General features: G+C 35.5%; 3 protein-coding genes across 4 annotated transcripts; all 3 read left to right on the forward strand.

The window, feature by feature from the left end:
- Positions 1-7,350: 7,350 nt before the first annotated feature.
- LOC113724640 (transcription factor bHLH52-like) lies at positions 7,351-8,886 on the forward strand. Its single transcript, XM_072077172.1, has 2 exons — positions 7,351-8,069; positions 8,578-8,886. Exons 1-2 carry the CDS (start codon positions 7,359-7,361, stop codon positions 8,884-8,886), a joined length of 1,020 nt encoding a protein of 339 aa, XP_071933273.1. The 5' UTR covers positions 7,351-7,358.
- Positions 8,887-11,543: 2,657 nt separating this feature from the next.
- On the forward strand, positions 11,544-14,995 carry LOC113727802 (putative F-box protein At3g10430). Of its 2 annotated transcripts, none has more exons than XM_027252159.2 (2): positions 11,544-12,990; positions 14,734-14,995. In XM_027252159.2, exon 1 carries the CDS (start codon positions 11,727-11,729, stop codon positions 12,963-12,965), a length of 1,239 nt encoding a protein of 412 aa, XP_027107960.1. In that variant the 5' UTR covers positions 11,544-11,726; the 3' UTR covers positions 12,966-12,990; positions 14,734-14,995. The 2 variants fall into 2 exon arrangements, with proteins under 2 accessions (XP_027107960.1, XP_027107961.1); XM_027252160.2 differs by having other exon boundaries at positions 11,544-12,986.
- A 2,799-nt stretch (positions 14,996-17,794) lies between these two features.
- On the forward strand, positions 17,795-20,355 carry LOC113727804 (pentatricopeptide repeat-containing protein At4g01990, mitochondrial-like). The gene is made up of 2 exons (XM_027252161.2): positions 17,795-18,231; positions 19,111-20,355. Exons 1-2 carry the CDS (start codon positions 17,905-17,907, stop codon positions 20,239-20,241), a joined length of 1,458 nt encoding a protein of 485 aa, XP_027107962.1. The 5' UTR covers positions 17,795-17,904; the 3' UTR covers positions 20,242-20,355.
- Positions 20,356-20,556: the final 201 nt, after the last annotated feature.

The following is a 20,556-nucleotide window of genomic DNA, read 5'->3' on the forward strand; positions in this document are numbered from 1 at the left end:
ATATGGAGCACGTGATGAATTCACTCAAGTATTTGCACTTTGCATACAGGTCAATGCAATAAGTGATTTGTCAAGTTTACCCTTCAAACTAGAGTTTCCATATGATTCTCATTACAGAAAGGGTTCTAAAGATTAATAATATCACCAAAAAAAAATGTCCATCTTTTCATTTAGCCAAAGAAAGTTACTATACTAATCAAGCACGATGAACATGCAAAATATTTAGGGCTTTTAATTTTAATTTTTCCATACTTATTTGTTTTCGACATCAAAAAAACATGTTTTAGAGAATCAATCTAGGTTGTTTTCTAGCTAGAACTGCACTAATTAAGATGGACACGGGAATAGGATGGAGGTACAATGAAAGTGCATCATGTTCGTGAACAACATAGTGGGATATTCTAAATTATTAGCTTTGGAGCTATCTTGGTTATTTACACCAAAATTTAGTCCAAGATTGAGACTTTCTGAATGAAACTGAGATTCTCATTGCAATTTAAAATGCAGTGAATTAGAGGTGGATTGACTGTTCAAACTGAGATGTTAGGGCCAATGACTTTGCAACTAGAAGTGTTATAGCAGAAGACGGTAAAAGAGGCATAAATGATGGATTTTGAAAATTAGGGTTTGGATCGTACTCATGGTTACTAGTCAAAATTTTCACACAAATAATCCAATTATTTTGTCATGTATAATGATCTTCGTGGAGCTTTTAAACTATGAAGAGTACATGTATGATGTTTCAAGAATATTAGTTAACTATGCTAATGAAATTCATACCTAATCCCCAGTCGAAAGTCCATCGCAGAAACCTATAGCTAGGGACTTCCAAGATTGATCACACCAGCAAGAAATTAACTTGCTATTCTCCTAAGTTGATGAAATGCTGATAGTGTCTATTTAATCAAAGGCATAAGTTTTTTGAGGGGAAAAAATTGGATCATGAGTTGGCATTAGCTGAATTAACATGCAACAAAATTCTTCACATGTTGCCCAAAACAAAAAACCCTCCTGCTCAGGGTTGATAACCCCTGGAAGAGGAAATTGACAACAATTTTGTGTTACACTGCTAGATCTGGATTTGCTGCCGTGGATATTTGATCTTGATTGTCATGAATGGCTTCCATTTTACATCTACATCATCTTCAAAGAAGAAGCAAGATCTTTCTTGATTTGGTACTGAAACCCCACACATGTAATCCTAATTAACCAGGAAGAAATTCATTGTTCAGACCTTAAGACACTTGTAAGTACCAACCTCCAGCTGACCCTGAGACTACTATGGGGTGAAGGCCAGAAATTTATTCATTCAAGAACAGAAAAGTGAAGAAAACAAGAGAGAGAAGAGGCCACTAACTAGTCACAATAGCTTCTGCAGGGTGGTAGATGAGGCTTAATCTATATACAGTAACCACCAGTAAGCGTAATATGGAAAAACAGAAAAAGAAAGAAAATTAATTTGAGCAAGGAACTCATAACAAGAGAAAACGGTGCTGTTCACAAATATGTGGACAATTGATGTCATATACTGTTCAGTATTCTACTGATTAACAAGCTACAGATGTTAAATGGAGAAGTAATTCAAGAAATAGTGAAACCACGGATTGGCAAATTAAACAATTATTGACAGCTTTGGTAAGAAATGTGTGTGTATCTACTGAATCAACTCATCTAGCTTCGTAGAAAACGAGACTCCCAACAAAAATAGGATCTACATGTCTTACCAAAGCATCAAGGTTTCGATGCTCTACAACGTTTCCCTTGCGATCCCAGGTTGCCAAGATATCGCCTTCCATCTGCACCACAAGCTTTTCAGTCTTTGTAAATCCAAATGCCTTGAGTTTCCTGATGGATGGATTGTACAAACAAATCTTCCTCCCAGTATAAGTCTTCTGATCAGTGAAACAGATTATTCCATTGCAAGAATTCGCAATAGATAAAAGGTTAAGAAAATTGAAAACTGTTGGAATATCAAATTTTCCATGCTGAACGAATGTGCTATCGCAATATAATGAATATGAACATCGTTCATCCTCTCTTAAAATAGTAGGCATGTGCAAGACATGGCTAGAATGGCTTTCACAGCTAGTGTAAGACTTATTAGCAAGCGAGATACAGTAATTCTTGGGATGTTCATTAATGAAAATACGGATTTTAATCAGAGAGTACCATGAGTTTGAGACTGTAGAGAATCTTCCAAGAGCCTTCACCGGCAATCTTGAGAGTATCTCAATTATGATTTCACGTGGGAAAAACTCAAAGATGGAAGAGTTAACGTCAGAATTTGACTGATTAGGAATACCCATGTCTCAAATTCAAGAATGTCTCCGAAGTCAGAAAAGCAAAATAAAAGCCCAAAAAAAAAAAAGAGAAAAAAATGGTTTTGCAAATTGAGTCCAATTCATACGTATGAAGGTTGAGTGAAAGATGAAGACAATTCAGGTAGTGAGTCCAATGCGATAAGAGCTCACCTAAACGGGAAAATTACGACGTCTAATTAATGTCTAGATTGACTTAGATTCATGGAGTGCACACGTAGTGGCCGAGGACGTGGGCGCGGGCGTAGACAACCCACGCCGGACAGAGGTGCTGGGGAAACCTCCTATGGATCAAACCCTGAACCTAGGATTGACCCCAACGTTCAAATAACTGCTGCCATGTAACAAATGACTGATTTGCTAGCCCAAGTAGTGCACCAATAGGGTCAAAACCCTAACCCCAACCCTGGGAACCCTGGTAATCACATAGAGGGCGAGGATAGAGCCTTTGAGAGATTTCAAAAGTTCTTTCCACCCAAATTTCTCGGAGGTCCTGACCCTGATGTGGCTGAGAGGTGGCTGGAGAAGATGATCGATATTTTTGCTGCATTACACTACACTGAGGAGAGACAGGTGACATTTGCTGTCTTTCAACTAGAAGGAGCCGCCCGTTCCTGGTGGAATGTCATTCGAATGAAGTGGGTAACCAATCGATACAAATATAGAAATCCCCAAAAATTAAGGTAGTGGACATTATTTAATTTGTGGTTGGCATATTATCCTCTGTCGTTTAGAATAGGATTTTTCCCAGATAGATTTGGAGTTCACCTACAAAAAAGGTACTGAAAATCAATACATGTTTATTAGATACAGTCCTATTCAGAGGAGAAAACGATGTCAGGAAAACGGAATTGAGGTAGTTTCAAAGACATGTGCTTGCTAACATGGAAATTATATCATTGATTGATTCATAAGTGGCTTTTCCTTTACATATATATTATCTTCAAACAAGAACTATAGATATTTCTTTGCTTCTGATCCCCAAAAGTTTTCCTAACTGAGAAGGAGTTTAATATCCAGATCTTAGACATTTGAATTATTCCTCCGAACAGCAAGACTGGGTGGAGACAATTAATTCAAGAACAGAAAGAATGAACGAAAAAAAAAATCCGTCCACAATAATATCTGCAGGGTGGTAGAGGATGCTAATATAGATGCAGGCACAACACCATTAGCGGTAAGCATGAAACTTATAACCCTCCTCCCCCGGCCCCGGCAAACCAAAAAAGGAAAACAAAAAGAAGAAAGAAGAAGAAAACTCGTAAAAGAGTACCATGATTTGGCGACTGTAGAGAATCTCCCAAGAGCCTTCACTGGCAATCTAGAGAGTATCTCTGTTATGATTTCAGTTGGGAAAAAGAAACAGATAGAAGAATTAATATCAGGCGTCAGTTCATTAGGATTTTCCATGTCCTAAAATTCGAGAATGATGCTAAAGGTTAAAGAATACCCCAAAAAAACAAAACCCTTTTAGAAGGATGAGTCATGGACTCATGAGTGAAAGATTAAAAATAATATAAGCAGTGCACAATGAGATCCTAGTCAGATTCGGAAAAGGATATTCCCTAATTTGAAGAAGAGTAAGGATTGCTGTCCGAATCAGGCTAGTATTGAATCCCGAGCTTATGGCAGTATGGAAACTTACTGCTGAATGGCATTCAGCTGTTTGGAAACTCGTTGGATTAGGTGATGTGTCTTCTATTTGGTTTAGCATGCAAGAGCAATATTGCTAAAGGAAGGAGTATGACAAACCTTAAATATATTGCTTTAGTGCTTTGAGACAAATTTATTGCTTGATTTGCTTATGAGTTACTAAGATCTCAATTTTCTAAGACAAAAATTATCTTTTCTAAGATCTCAATTTTACAGGGTTAGACAGGTAATTTTCAGGCAAATTTGAGTTAAGATGGGCCTAAACCCACATATTTTTGGGCTCTGTTAGACCGGACTTAGAGTGTGTTGTGGCCTGCCCGAGCTTACCCACTTGAATATGCATACAAAAACTTCGTCAGTGAATTGGAAACTATCCAACGCAAACTTGGGCTGTCACATGAACTTCTTTTTTTTCCGTGTGTAATGGAAAGCAGTTTTTGAAGGGTTATTTATTTGGAAAAGTTTCCTTTGGCACTTTCGATTGTTAAAAACGTGGCTTATTTTAAAAACGTGTTTACATTTTTTTTTTTTAAAAAACATTCCCATACAATGATGAAGTTTTTTTTTTTTTTTTTAAATTAAACGCAATGGTGAAGTTAAACATTGATTCATTACTTTTACCTAACAAATTGATAAATTCTAATGTTTTATTCTCATGGTTGTTTTTGTTTTAATTTTCTTTTGAGAGAATCCTATGCCTCTTACATAGAGGTAAACTACTCTGTGGTAAAAGGTAAATTACTCTCTGTTGAGTAATAAAAAAAAATCCAAAAAGAAATGTTAGCGCCCTGTTTTTATATTTATCGTTGTATGGATCAAATCCATTTTTGTCCATAAAGTGGTAAACCAAATGCTTGGACGGTTAGAACCTCGTACACAGCAAAAAACTGAAAAAGACATCACCCAAAATGTCAGAATTAATTATCAAGTGCTTAGACAATACACATCTTTTCTTGAGAAATCTGTTTGGCTAGTTATTTGTTCAGAATATAATTGAAGCTAGGAATGTAGCTTGAATAGAGCAAGGTGCTTTGTCCCTCTACACAGTAAAAACTAAAAAAGAAATCACCCAAAGCAACAGAATTAATTACCTTCCCACTGCCCCTAATAATTTGCAAAAACGGTTGGGATAATTTCAGAAGCCTCCCTTGAGGTTTATGATAGTTTCACTACCCTCCCCTGAAGTTTTCAAAATATCATTAACCTCCCTTAAAACTAATGTTCTTGTAACAAATTACCCCAATTCAAAAAATCAACAATGAAAAAAATGATTTCAAGAGCAAGAAGAATATTTCATACCAAAAATACCCCTTAACCTATTACTAGTTGGTTATCAAAAGGAAGTATTAGTTAAAAATAGATAATAAAGACTAAACTCTAGCATGAGTATAACAGAATTTAGTAACAATGACTTTTTTTCATAGTACTACATAAAATAGCAAAATCAAAGTATTGGAGAGGAAAACTTGTTAATTTGGAATCAAGATTTACGCGAAAAATTCCTAAACTCTTATAGCTAGTTTGGAAGCTGTGATTTGACGAGAAAAGAAAAGAAGGTAATAGAAAAGACGTTTTTTCTAGCATTTGAGAGTTTTTGAAGGGGCAAAAAAGGATGGAAAACATTTGATTTGAACGGATGAGCTCCTACTATTATGGTTGCCAAAGTTTTCTGCCCAAATGTGGGCGGGAAGCATCGGTAAAGTTGAGAATGCCTAATAAATTTTTTCTAAATACCAAATTTGTCCTCAAATGTGTATTGAACAAATTTTTATTGCTATATATATATATATATTTATATATATCCAAGATCATCGTTTTTTCTATCTTAACTCCTAAACAATATTAAAATCTCTTCTCTTCCTTTCTTTTCTTTTCTTTTTTTTTTCTTTCATAACTTAACATTTCCCATCTTTTCTTTTCTAACCTAAACATCCAAACTAGTTATATTAGTCTCATAATTTGAAAGATTTTGAAAAGGAATTGAACAAAACAAAGTATGGCTTTTTTTAAGAAAAAAAAACATCACAATAGATGGCTAATGATAAAAAATATAGAATATGCTAAAATATGTTATGTTTTTTGAATTATTTCTTTAACTTACGGGGTCCACTATTTCACACAATTAACAAGAAATTTCCATCATTTGTAATTAAAAAAAAACCATCTCCCAACCAACGATTGGATTAATAAAAAGGTATGATTTTAATGGAAAAGCAAATAAATCAAAGTAGAAAGAAAAGAAAAGAAACGAAAAGAAACACCAAATATTTTGGAAAAGAATGGAAAGAATAGATTATGTGTAGTTACATTTTATCCATAATTTAATAAAATCTAATTGTAAACATATTTTAATACCTTACCCTCTTTTTGTATATTTTCATATGCATCTTGTTATTCTTATGAAAATTTTATGAAATAATAATATTTAAATAAGAATTTTAATCTTTTTTTACAAGAAATAAATTACAAGAACTACTAAAATATAGAAAAAGAATTTTAAAATGATAACAATTGTTGTTATAAAATTTAGTATTCAAAATTTTCAATTTTTTTTGTATTCAAACTCATGGTTAATTTAGTACAAGTGACTAAATTGGTCCTCTCCGTATAAATACGTAATTTTTCCTAAGTTGTAAGGATGGTAAAGACATTTGACCATCCACAAGGTAAGCATTGGGCTCCAAATAACTTATAGGGGAGGTAAGTAATATTTCTAAAACTTCAAGGAAGGCAGTGAAATTGTCAGAAACCTCAGGCGAGGTTTCTGAAATTATCCCAAAACGGTTACGCAAAAACCTATCATCAATCCCCTCATAAATCTCCCTACTTGTAGCTCACGGTAACCGCCATCATCTCCCACGTTCTCTCTCCCCTCTTCTCTCTCTCACTCTCTCTCCCTCCCATTCTCTCTCAATATCTATCACTCTCCCAAGTCACAGCTGATCCTGTTAGTTTGATTAGGTTGTTGGTTAAGGTAAAAAAGCACAAAACAAGAATCTTAGTATCTGTGCTATAATTCGGTCTACTGCTATTCAACAAACAAAAGACTGCTTGTTTAAGACATTAGTGTACTTTCCTCAGGTTCTTCTCTTCCTCTCTCTCTCTCTCTCTCTCTCTCTCTCTCTCGAATGTTTTGAGCATCTTATGCACTCATTACACACTAATAGTAGATTTTATTGTGCCTTTTTTCTTTCTCGGGTCTTTTTAGTTTCCGTATCTTTTCATTGAACCAACTGTTTATAGTCTGTCTTTTCCCCCTCGTCTCATTAAAACCATATCAAAAAGTCTGCACTAGCTGGTACTATTCTTGTTCATCAACCTCGGATTTTGCTGTCGAAATTCGCACTGACTATTATCATTGTTTGTGTGTACAAGGATTCGTGACTAATGGCTTTGAGCTGCTATTCCAACTGGGGAGAACTGGAACAACACCACGACTCAGAGATGACTCTGCAGTTTGCTCAACCACCAGCAGCAGAGCTGTCTCCTGAGCTTCTTGGCTTCAACCACATGAATTTTGCCTTTTCAGACCCTTATCTCGACCCTATTCTTGAATCCCAAGATTTAGTTTACTCAGACAACTACACCTCTTTGCTTCCCCACTTTTCATCTCCATCTGATGAAAACCCCAATAGTTTATATTCCCTCGTCCCGGAAGTCTTTCCAGAACTCGAATACCAGCCTTGCCACAGTGCCAAACGCCAAAAGATTTTCGAGGGCTGCTACAATAACTCGGAGGTATTACCTTCAAGTTTTGGCAGCAGGTTCATTCCCAATCCACCATTGATTCAGGAGCTTTCGCCGCCCGAGATTCTGTCTCCATTTTCAGGAAGCTTAGCCAGTGAACCGCCAGTTTTTTGCAGTGGAGGTACAGGTGAGATGACTGTGAAGAAGGCTAGTAATGGAGGGACTTTGTCTTCTCAAAGCATAGCTGCTAGACAGAGGAGAAGGAAGATTACCGAGAAGACTCAAGAGCTTGGGAAGCTTATTCCTGGTGGCCAGAAGATGAACACTGCTGAAATGTTCCAAGCTGCTTCAAAATATATCAAGTTCTTGCAGGCTCAAGTTGGAATTCTTGAAACCTTGGCTTCTGTTCAGGTAATTCTACTTACTTCCTTTATTGAGATTCTTTTTCGTGCCAAACCTGTCATTGTAAGTTTCAGGGCATAGGAATGGATGGAGATGGTGGGTTTTTTTTTTTAAATTTTTTTTATTTTAAGCTGATGGCTGGTGTCTTTTTACAGCCTTACCAAACAAATCTTTGTAAATTTGTTTTGCAGTAGAAATTGCCCTTTGGGTACTTTCCATATACACTATCATAGATAGGAAAGAAAAGATCTTATTGGGCAATTAAGGGACCTCCTTGCTCTAAAAGATACCTTTTATGTAATTTGCAGAAACTTAAGAATAACTTAAGACATCTTTTCTCTTTCAAGTTTTAACGTGAAAAAAGAAAGATTTGTTTAATCTTTTGAGGATGTTATAAGTTAATTAGAGGCAGAACTGCCTGTATCTGACTCGTTTTCTCTCTAGGTCTTTATTGTTGCAAAGTATCGATATTCAGCTTATATGAGCAGAAGAAATCTTAAAATTTTTGGTATTTCAGAATGCAGATTCTATGACTTTTGTAGAACTTGATAATGTAAATGTTCTGGTAATTGATGTTCAGATACTTGAATACACGAATCATATGTGTAACTCTGGCGATATATGCTTGCAGGAAAACGGGAAATCTTTGCAGAACGAAGAACTTAATCCTCTTCTTGGATCTTCTTTGATCCAAGAGAAATTGTACTCAATGGAGATGTGTTTGGCTCCCCAAAAATTTGTTCAATCCCTTGCGGAGGATAATGGGATTGAATTGAACACTCAGGCCTTGAATGACTGCAAAGAATTGATTGGGATTGGCTGCTAAGAAGCACATATGATGGTTTTTGACTTCTACTGTTGTTTTGTTTTGTTTGTTTTTTTAACCAATGTTCATTCCTTACTTTTGTATTTCCACTAGATCGATGTAGGCTAATCTTTAGGTTTTCTTTTGTTTCTCACGTTGCTAATCTAATTGCCCTCTGATCTGATCTTTTACTTGTAAATTCCTCCCTTACAAGGAATAGATTGAAGTTTCTTTTTTGTTTCAATCCGATCTTTAATTTGTCATTTCGTTATCTTTCAATCATGAGGACACTAAATAGCCTTTAATTGTGACCCAGTTAATCGCATTCAATTCAGCAGCAAAATCGTTACGCTTATAATTTTATGCTTCTAAGTTGTCTAGGTGGGAAAAGTATTTTCTTCCTCTTTTTTTTTTGGAATAAAAATTAAGTTTAGGAGGATTCAGTTCCGACTACCATCACAAGTCAGTCAAGATATATTACAACATCGTAGGTCGCTTATAAAGGATTTTACAGATCTCCTGCCAATACAGTCGACAACAAAATAATCAATCAAATTGGTCTTTTTTTTCTTTGCATATTACAAATTTGACATGATTCATCAAAGATAACCAATCAAATTGACAACTCAATCATAACATCTTTTTTCTTTTTCTTTTTCTTTTAGGGGTCTGTTTGATAACATAAAAAAGTGCTGAATCTGAATTTTTTCAAACATTTAGATGTTTTGAGTGTTTGATAAATGAAAATCTATTTGCTGAATTTGTTAAGTAGTGTTGAACCTGTGTGTATTTTTTTCAGCACAAGAATCCTAACTTAATGCTTAATTCTAATAAGAATCAATAGAATTACTTCAGCTACCTTATCTTATTTACGAAATCTACCCTTGTTTGTTAATTATGTTCAAAATTTTTATCTAATTAAACAATATAATATTCTCTATCTAACGATTTTTTGTTTCTCTTTTCTCCCTTTCTAATGACTTTCACATCTTCTTCATACTCCTCATATAATTCTATTTCTTTTTTGAATGAAAGGATATAAGGGCAAAATTGTCAAATTAAACTTATTAAGCATTCAGCTATAAATATTTATCAAACAGTATAAAAAGGTTTAACATTAAAATTCAGACATTCATATATTTTTTTCAGTGCTTAAAATTCAACAAATTAATTATTTCAGTATTCAGATTTCAGAATTCAGACTTCAGAATTCACATTCAGTTTTATCAAACGGAACCTAGGTCAATCGCCAATTCTTACACTAATGCTTGGACCCCTAAGTCCTAATCATCTTCTAATCTATCTATAGGAGTTTAAAGATTTTGACAGCTAGACCCCAGCCACGGTATAACATCTTATTGAATTGGCAAAATTAAAGGTTTGCCATACATGTAGAGAAATATAAACCTTCCTAGCAAGTTTTTAATGCTTCATTTTTTTAAAAATTTTTTAATGCTTCATTTAAATTAACTGATAACTGCTCTATATTCCCACAAATCGAAGAATGTTGTTTTTTTTTTCTTTTCACTGTCCTCACTCTGAACTGCCAAAGTTGAAGTTCCCATCAGAATATTCTTCCTATTGTTGTATCACACTATCACTTCCATGTTTTAGTAACATAATTTTATTCTTAACCATTTATTTCTCATTTGGTTACGTCCTTTCTGTTTAACCTTTCAGTAAAAGTTCTCTGTAAATTTTCCACGACAAAATAATTAAAAAGTTCAGGAAGTGTAGTTCTTTTTTCTTTTTCAGATAAAGTATTTACTTTACAATTGGCCTATTTGATGTGCCTTTTACGATAGTACTAAAATTTTACTCCTTTAATGGTATACGGAGGAAATTATTGTTACTTCTTTTTTTTTTTTTTTGGGGTAAAAGATTATTGTTACATCTTGTGATGAGTATAACTTTGAGAAGCTTTAAATTGTTTACATGCTTTCAAGTCGTTAAATTTTTCTAAATTTGTGCTTCTATAAAGTACTTTCTTACAAAGAATTTTAAGGTACTATTCAATCAATTAATATACAGAGAACAATTAATGGAATGAAATAAATTTTGGTAACCATGAATTTTTTTTCCTTTTGTTAAAAATAGATTCCAAGCCTAACAAGAGAATATTTGGGCGTCGAAACAAAAATATTTACCATGATTTAGCTTGAGAGTCAAATTATGACAACTAATTTTTTGGACAAAAGAATAAACAAATCCGCCCCCGCCCTTAAAAATAAGGAGTTACCAATACATACTTGATTCCCCCATCTGCAAACAATTGTGGAGTAAATTCATAAAATTTCTAACAACATGATGAGTTTACACAATAAAATCCTACTAATGGTGTCTTAGATGGAATAACTCATCCAAAATTCATAGACTTGCATATTATTGCAGTTTATAATATCCATTATTCACAAAAACTGCACTAACCAATTATTCATAATCCATAACACCAATTAAAAAAATAAAATAGATTATCCATACCCGGCCAAAATAAAAATCCATTTTTTCAAGAGTTTGTGTAGAAAAATGTACCGTGATGATTTGATGCATGTGAAGTAAAAAGGTGAGTGAAAAATATGTCCACGAAAAACGTAAAATTTTTTTTTACAGAAACCAGAATGCAAACAAAGAATATAAGATTCATGTGCCCAAAAAGGGAGAAAGAGGCCCAACTTAGAAATTGTACTCCAAGTAGGCTGAGTAGCTTCCTCTTTTCACAGCCCTAAAGCCCTAAACCCCTAAAGTCCCGGAACTGCCGGCGGTAAAATCTCTCCGGCGAGCGTGTTTCTCAAAACCACGCTTTCTCTTGAAAGAAAAATCCCACAGCTCCACGTGTCCCTCTCTCGTTCATTCAAAAGCAAATGGCCGATCAAGCAACTACATCTTGGTGGAAGGAGCTCCCACTTGTATTCATCAGCCCACCAACGGCGTCGTTTGATGCCCTCCCTCGAGACCTAGCCATCAACATCCTCTCAAGACTCCCCGTCAAAACCCTAGCCCAGTCAACAGCCGTCTCCCAACACTGGTATTCTCTGATCAAGAACCCTATTTTTGTCCGAGCCCACTTCACTCGTTCAATTTCTCAGCTAGCTGCTACTAGTGCTGACCACTGCATTTTAGTCACTCCTAAGGAATTTTCTGATGAACCCACTTTGTCGATTTTCGCCGACAACGAAAATTATGACTTGTGCTGTAAAGTTAAAATCCCATTTCAGACCTGGTCGAAAACGGTACAAATTGTGGGTTCCTGTAATGGGCTTGTCTGTTTGACTGATGAGGTTGATTGTGCTTATGGCGGGGATGTTTACTTGTTTAATCCTGTTCTTAGGAAGTATAAGATCCTGAAATCTGAGTTTTCTTGTTATTGTGATTGGATGGAAAAGAATTTTTCAACTTATCCTGTTTTAGGATTCGGGTTTTGTGAGCGAGACAATGATTTCAGGGTTGTCAGGATTCTTTATTCAGCTCATCATGTTGGGGAGAAATTGAGGCCTAGGGTGGAGGTTTATAGTTTGAAGAGTGGGAAATGGAGGAGTGTTAGGGCTAAAATTGATCATACGGTATTTCGGGGTTGTAATGCTTTTGTTGATGGGTGTATATATTGGCTCGCTGCTGAGAAGGCTCATGGTCGATTGTCGTGGGTGATGTGGTTTGATTTGGAGGATGAGGTGTTTCATGACGTGGAAATGCCGGAGAACTATGACAAGGATACTTGGGACAATAATTTGCCAGTTAATATCATGCGATGGAATGGTGATGTTGCCATAGGTGCTATTGAACCAGGTGGGACAGGGAATTATGTCAAATGTGGCTTTTGGGTTTTGAAGAAGGATGATGGTGGGGAGTTGCTTTGGGAGAGGAAGTTTAAGCTAGTTTTGAAGGATGCAGTGTGCGGGATTCCAGTTGGATTTACTTGGTGTGGGAAAGTTGTGATTGATGCTCTTGATAGAGAAGACCATTCACGTAGAAAGGTGAATGCTGCACTTACCAAGACAGTTGCACTTGACCTCAATGACATGAAATTCAAGGATCTTGCAGTGGATGGGCCTCACACAGTGGCTACTTGTTTCGAGGAAAGCCTTGTTCTGTTCTTGGACTAAAGTTATCCTCTTGCCTCCCCTGTAGGTATTTTTATCATTAAACCTTGATTTTTTCCTGATACTCCATTATCATACGAAGTTTCTGATTAAGCACCTGCACAATGAATCTTGATTGTTAGTTGAAAATTTTATCCTATACGTCGATGCAGATGTGTGTTTCTCATGGTTACTACACTGGTAGCATTTTGGGAAGTTTGTAAAAACAAGAGCTTTGTTTTCGATTACCCAAAACACGAAAACGTGTTCTTGAATGAGGATCGATTGAATTTACTCTTGTAGGCACATTGCAATGTACAGTCGTGTATGCTATTTGTATTCCAGGTTCTGTTAAACTATTTCGGTACAAATAATTCAACCAATTTATGGTTGGATGTATAAAAAATTGATGTCCTGTGGTTGTTTGCACTGAATCGAATGGACAACCTAATTCATATGTGGGTTCTGAAGGATTTTTTCTAGCTCTGGAGCTTGACATTTCAACTGTCTAAGCATCCATAATTGGATCACTAGTCGCCATGTCACATGTTGATTTTGTGGAGATACCTGTCTTACTTTTATTGTATTAACAATGGGGAGACATTTTTTTACTTGAGAGGGGTTTGTATGCTTGAGAGTGCTTGAAATCCTCAGGATGATTGTGAACTAGCAGCTTATGCAATCTGATTTTCTTTCTAAAAGTTTGCATTCGCAGAAAGCAGTAGTGTCCTGTTAAAAACGCAAAATGTGGAAAGGATTAAAAACTTGGTCATTAAAAATTGGGTTTTCTCATATCATTGCCCTTTTGGCTGGTCATTTCTCTCCTGCAGCACATATGTTCTTAGCAAAAAGATTCATGGATCAGAATTATATGTTCTTTGTTCCCCTCTTTTATTCAGATTATGAAATCTGCCTTTATTTCTAAAACTTTGCATTCGCAGAAAGCTGAAATGACATGTTAAAAATGCTAAATGTGGAAAGGATTGAAAACTTGGTCATTAAAATTTTGGTTTCTCCATATTGTTGCCCTTTTGGCAGGTCTTTTGTCTCCTGCAGCACATATGATTCTTAGCAAAGAATCATGGATCGGAATTTTTAAGAGCTTTGTTCCCCTTTTAAATCAGAGTATAAGTCACATAGACCAATTGTTTTTCTGGCATGGTTGACTTTTTTATGTGCCACAAAATTTGCTCTTCGTTGACAGCAGTGCTTCACCACTGCACTTTCATTAACCGTAATGCTTCAATACTGCACTTTGAATCTGTGGATTGTCCGTCATGATTTGACAGGGAATTTGATTGAAGCAAAGCTCATGGATTGTTTTAGATCTTACACATTTATTTATAGTTTTGCTAGAAATTGAGAGTCAACTGTATGTTATAATAATAGTTTTTCTCAAGAAATAGTTGGTTGTATTCTTGCTCAGGTCTTTTTTCCTTTCCCATTCTCTGAACTAGCTTAACAACTGGACCTGCTTTTCTGATGCTTGGTTCCCCAGAGTACATGTCAGATCATTAATTGTGAATATAGGTGTAATATAGTCAACTTGTTGTGAGATATAGCAGGCTTTGCTTGTATCCATTTTGGAAAACAAGTGGTGGACATCCTGAATGGGATTTAGTCATCTGAATGTCTGTTTCTTGAGTCATGGTACTAAAAATTTGCAATCATTTGGTGGAATACTGAAATGCATCTCTTACTGAAGATCTTCAGTTGCCTATGTATTGGAGCCGTAGTCTGTTTTGCTCGAAGTAAACTAACTTGCTTTGTGTTCTTTTGGTACTTTGTACAGGCAAGGACAAGATTAAGTGATCTTTGCTTGCTGATGATTATGGAATTTCCAGACTGATCCCAAACTGTGTAGTTGATGTATGTAAAGTGAGTAGAGTGACTGTCTTGTGACTGCTGATTAAGATATTTGCTGCATGATCAGATGTTTACATCTGACTTACTAGGATGAATTGTTGAGGAGGTGTATCTTCCTGATCAGATGGCCACAGCTAACTTATTTGGTGGTTTATCTATTATGCTGCTCTAGATTATCAGGCGTTAAATCTTGTTCTAATCTTTTGTCTACACGTAATCTCCCACAAACAAAACTTGATAACATGAGAATGGCCAAGGTCTACATTTGTTCAGCACCCATCACTCAGGATGTCGTTCCTGATGTATTACAGGGAGAAATGACCAGCGTTTCTCAGTCATCCAGAGTCGTCCAAAGCCCAGCAGTTGTTGGCATTATGCCTTAAACAAGGGGGAGAGGTCGAACCTCTTAAACAGAAACAAAACATGGAGTTGCAGCCCCTATAGTATCTGCTCTAAGCAATTCCCTGTTTCCATAATTCCTAATCTGACATATCAGATTGTGGAAAGGTGAATCCTGTCCTGCTCCTTGGATTAGATCCAGTGCTGCCTTCGAATCCGTTTCCAGGATCACTCTCCTTTCTCCTGAGCTCCACGCCATTTCCATCCCTTTTGAGTACTCCCCATCGCTCTACTGTCGTATTGTCTGTTAGCCCAATATTCACTGCGAAGCCAGCTTTCCATCTTTCCCAGCATTATGCCTTTCGTTGGCATAGTCTCTAACCAAATTCTCATATTCATCTCCTATTTTCCCAGCATTATTGCGCTGAACTGAATTCCCCATGAGAAAGAAGTACCAGATGATTTCCGATAAGTTCTCAAGTGTATTTTGCAAATGAGCTTCTTTATCAAGACGCAAACAGCCTTGGTTGCCTGCCTAAACCGCCTCGCTGGAACGAGATCAATACATTTTTTTTCGGATCACTGCATACCTTGACTAAGGCTAATCACTAGTTGTAACTGCATAATCATGAGTGTCGTGAAGAGGTTCGGCTTAAAGCAGCAAAAGAAGTGGGCCACAATGAAATGTTAATTGGGTACTGCGCAGCATTAAAAATATGAAAAATCGTTCACCATGTCATTCACTCTTGAAATGTTAATCTTGTCATTCACTCTTGAAATGTTAATCTTACGTCTCTTGTAGACTTAAATTTGCAAAATTTGGTCTCAACGTAAGTTGTAAACTAATTTTTAATAGAGTTATTATCACTTTACCCTCTTAAACTATATCACTACTATCAGTTTACCCTATAACGTTATCTTTTAATCATTTTATCCCCATAAGTAATTCAACTCAACGTGTTAAGAAATTTTGGACAAAAATACCCTTTTATTTTATGTTATTACTACATTATTATTATCCCTTTCTTCGTTTGGATTATAGTGATACAATCGCTTTACTTCATAACATTATTTTCTAGACATTTTACCTTATTATTAATCTAACTAGTATGGTCAAAAAATTTTAAATATATTTACCCTTTTTTATATATAATTAAAAATAAAAAAGATTGGAATGGTTATTCTTCTTTTTTTCACTTTAAGAGATCGAAAAAATCTTTTTTTCATACTTATTACTACTAGGAAAAGAAAAAGAGATAGGAAAGAAGGAGACAAAAAATTAGATTTTGCAAAAAAAAAGAAAATAAAGAAAAGTCTAACATTATCGTATTACTTTAAGGTTATCGGGATTAGAATTGAAATTTGGTGGTAAACAAAAAAGTGAAATAATTTTAAAATAATAAAAGTATTTAATTCTTTCTTATTTGTAATTTTTTAAAAAAAAATTGAGCTCTCTCTCTCCCCCTCCCCCTCTCCATATTTCTATTTTTTTCAATATTAATAAGATTGCCAAGAAAAAAAATTAATATTTTGACTTTTTTTCTTGATACTAAAAAGAAGAAGAGTCACTCTAAATTTTTTATTATTTTGATTATGCAAAGAGGGGGGTATTTTCTTCTAAAGTTTTTAACTTGCTAAGTTGGTTTAATGGTGGGATAAATTGTCTAAAAAATAATTTTAGGTGGTAAATTGATAATGAGACTATATTTTATGGGGGTAAAGTGATAATAATTTTAAGGGTTAAACATGTTTTTTCACTTTAATTAACAAACTCCGTTAAGTTTGATCATTAGTCTTGGGGGTAAAGTGACTAAAAGATAACGTTAAGGGGGAAATTGATAGTAACACCAAACGTTAAGGGGGTAAAGTGATAATAACCTTTTTTAATATGAAATCACCACACAATCAACATGTAGTCATTTTCTTTTATGTATAAATAGGTCAAATTCAACTTTTTTAGTGTAAAAAATGAATATGGATTAGGTCAAATTTCACTTTTTTTTTGGGAAAAAAAATGAATATGATTTGAGTCAGATTCTACGTTTTAGGAACAAAAATAAAGATGGATTGAATCATTTGTTTAACTATAAATGAGATTTAACCTTTTTGTTTAAAAAAAAAAGATCATATGTGATCACTTGATGGATTAAGGATAAATTTTATCGACTTAATTTTGTAGGGGATGCAAAGTTAGCATTTAAAAGTGAAGAACGAAAAAATTCGTTTGGTGAAATGTGAAAAACATTTTAAACGATTTTTCCTTAAAAATAAAAATAATCTGAATTTGTAGTCCTTTCTTTTATTTTTTTATTTTTTGAAGAGAGAATTTGAAAATTTTCCGGTGGGCTTCTTTTCTTTCTCCTTAAAGTGTTTCAGTGTGAATTTACCTTTTTCTTGAAGGGACATAATATGTATGTCACAATAAATAAAACTAGCCAGCTGAATATTTCTCAAGACTGTTATGCTTTTCATTTCAAGGGACAATTGATTATTGATCTAGGAAACAAGAAAATCAAAAAGTAATTGAGGAATATGCGATATTTTTCTATATCGTTTAGGAGGAAATGTTGGGGTAGTCAATTAAAAACCCTGAAAGAATAAAAAACAAAACGAAAAAGTAAAATCCGACTGGTACGTTACGACGTCGGATTATCCATACATTTCATTTCCGTTCTCCCGTTGAACCCTACTAAAACCCTCTTCTGTGTCCAATTTCAAGAAATAGCCCCAAAAAGGGTTTAGAAGAAGGAAGTTGAAAATGGCGAGCCGTCTCGTTCATTTCCGACCGACGGCGAGACTCCGGTGGCTGTCTACAGCAACAGAAATGGCAACGGCAACGGCAACGGCAACGGCAACGACAGCGACAACGGCTGTGACCCAAGATACAGCAACGGCTGTGACCAAAGACAAGCCTAATATCTCTCTGTTCAGGAAACTGAAGGAGCTGAATATTGGACCAGGCTCAGACGCTAATGTTTCAGTGGTTCTAGATGAATGGGCCAATGAAAGTCAGGCTAAACGATTCGATGCTGCTAGACAAATCAATTTTCTCCGATCCCGCAAACATTACCATCTAGCCCTCCAGGTAATTTCTTGAATTTGGTTATTTTCTTCTTTCTTCTTCTTGTTTTTTTTTTGTTTTTTTAAAAATTGTTTCTTTAGGCATTCCTAGATTTGTGGATGAATGAATATGCGACACGTGAGATTTATGCTTTAGATGGTTTATTGTGCTTGTGGAGTGTATTTATTCAAATCAAGTTGCTGTATTCTTATTGGGTGCTAAATTGTTGTAATGTGGTGAAATTTTCTTTGTAATTGATATTAGTATGCATTCTAATCTTTTGTTTCGATTTGAATAAAAAAAACTTTGATTGTTTTATTCCTTTTCGAATGCTTAATATTCTTAGACAGATAGCGAATGTGATTGTGGAAAAGAGCATTACTTTATCATAGGAAGAAAAGTCATTTGTTGGGTATGCAAGAAGTGATTGTTTATTTGGGTAATATGGTCGGGTTGGAAACAGCATAGATGTGCCGTTTGTTAGCATTGACAACTATTTGTAAAACAGGGGAGGCATAGAATTTGGGTAGCAGATGATATGTTTATTGAACATTAGATGCTCAGTTTTTGTAGGAAGCTTTTTACCCTTATGGAAACAAAATCTGGGATGTATTCTTTTAATATGCTTGTTGAAAATAGGTAAAGGATCAAGCGTGGGTTGTATAGGAAATTGTACCTGTATACCAACAATGGGGATTGATGAGCAAGGAACAAGTTGAGTTGTAGATTAAATTGTAGTTATCTATCAACTTCAGGAAATATATAGACTTTGCATGGACATCTGTTGAATTAATAATATCTTTTCCTTCCTTAGATGGCATTTTATTTGCTTCGGTTTGTTCTCAAACTGGATAGTTTGGTTTGGACTTTGTAATTGTTTTCCTTATCTTGTTACTAATGCAGCTATCAGAATGGCTGGAGAGCAGCAAGATTGAGATGAACAATGCTGACCGAGCTGTGCAGATTGACCTTCTTGCAAAAGCTAAGGGTATTGCTTCAGCTGAAGTTTATTTTGATGGTCTTCAGGGATCTGCGAAAACAAACAAAACTTATGGAGCACTTCTCAACTGTTATTGTAAGGAGAAAATGTTGGATAAGGCTGTCCAACTCTTTGCCAAGATGAAGGAGCTGAATTTTACTTCCACTCTGAACTATAACAATGTGATGTCTTTATACTTGAGCAGTAACCAGCCCGAACAAGTCCCTCTGCTTGTGCAAGAATTGGAGCAGAATAAACTTAAAGCAGATAAATATACGTGCAATCTGTTGATTAACAGCTATGCTTCCTCAAATGATATAAATGCAGCGGAGAAAGTTCTTGAGAAGATGAAGAAAGATAAGGTAAAGTATGATTGGTTCACTTATGGGAACCTAGCAACTATTTACGTCAATGCTGGACTTCTTCCCAAAGCCAAAGAAATGATAGGAGAGATGGAGAAATTTGAAAATGTGCGTGATCGTGAGTTTTTCCATATGCTAATCAACTTGTATGAGCTTATGTCTGACTTGGCTGGGGTTAATCATGTGTGGAACTCCCTCAAGTCAGTTTTCCCCTCCCCCAGTAACACTAGCTATCTCATCATGCTGTTGGCTCTGTTTAAATTGGGTGACCTGGAAAACCTGGAGAAGTATTTTAGAGAGTGGGAATCTCAATGCTCATTGTACGATGTCAGACTATTCAATGTGGTCTTGGAATCTTATCTTAATAGGAACATGATTGGGGAAGCTAATGCTCTCTATGAAAGTATGGTGACCAAAGGAATCGATCCCACCTTAGCGACACTGAATATTTTCACAATCTACCACATTAAGAATGATCAGATTGATTCAGCTCTGAAGTATCTGGAGATGGGTGCATGCAAGACAATCCCAGAGGAACATAGGTGGTTTCCTACAGATGAAACTGTCAAATTGTTTTTAGAATATTTTGAGAAGAAAAATGATGCAACTAGAGCTGAGAAGTTTTGTAACAGCATGAAGAAGATTGGTCGTCTTGATTCTGCCGTTTATGCATCTCTGCTTTCCAAAAGTTGATGACTAGATCACTGCATCGAAGTATAGAGGTGTTTCTGATTTAAATATGGCAGTGAGAAGAGGCCTTGACAATTTGATATTTTATACTGGCCTAATTTAAGTCTTGCAAGGAAATCGAGTTAATGTTCACAAATGCTATTGTGCGAAGCAAAGCTGGCCTGTACTGAAACCTAGACCTAAACTATGGCGGTGTAAGACCCCCGCGTGCACGCCCGCCGGGGGGGGGGGGATCTAAACTGTGGTCGAACGCAGTTATTATCACAACGAGCAATGTCGATTCCCTTGTATATTTGTACGTAGGACATTAGTTCTCCA

The sequence above is a fragment of the Coffea arabica genome, chromosome 2c (genome assembly GCF_036785885.1).
Source record: "Coffea arabica cultivar ET-39 chromosome 2c, Coffea Arabica ET-39 HiFi, whole genome shotgun sequence".
NCBI classification, from domain to species: Eukaryota; Viridiplantae; Streptophyta; class Magnoliopsida; order Gentianales; family Rubiaceae; genus Coffea; species Coffea arabica.

What these genes read in the sequence shown, in the direction of transcription:
- LOC113724640 (XM_072077172.1), top strand. Translation starts at nt 7,359, where the DNA reads ATGGCTTTGAGCTGCTATTCCAACTGGGGAGAACTGGAACAACACCAC. An exon ending in AAACCTTGGCTTCTGTTCAG is followed by an intron (nt 8,070 to 8,577) that starts GTAATTCTACTT and finishes TTGGTATTTCAG; the next exon opens with AATGCAGATTCTATGACTTT.
- LOC113727802 (XM_027252159.2), top strand. Translation starts at nt 11,727, where the DNA reads ATGGCCGATCAAGCAACTACATCTTGGTGGAAGGAGCTCCCACTTGTA.
- LOC113727804 (XM_027252161.2), top strand. Translation starts at nt 17,905, where the DNA reads ATGGCGAGCCGTCTCGTTCATTTCCGACCGACGGCGAGACTCCGGTGG. An exon ending in ATTACCATCTAGCCCTCCAG is followed by an intron (nt 18,232 to 19,110) that starts GTAATTTCTTGA and finishes TTACTAATGCAG; the next exon opens with CTATCAGAATGGCTGGAGAG.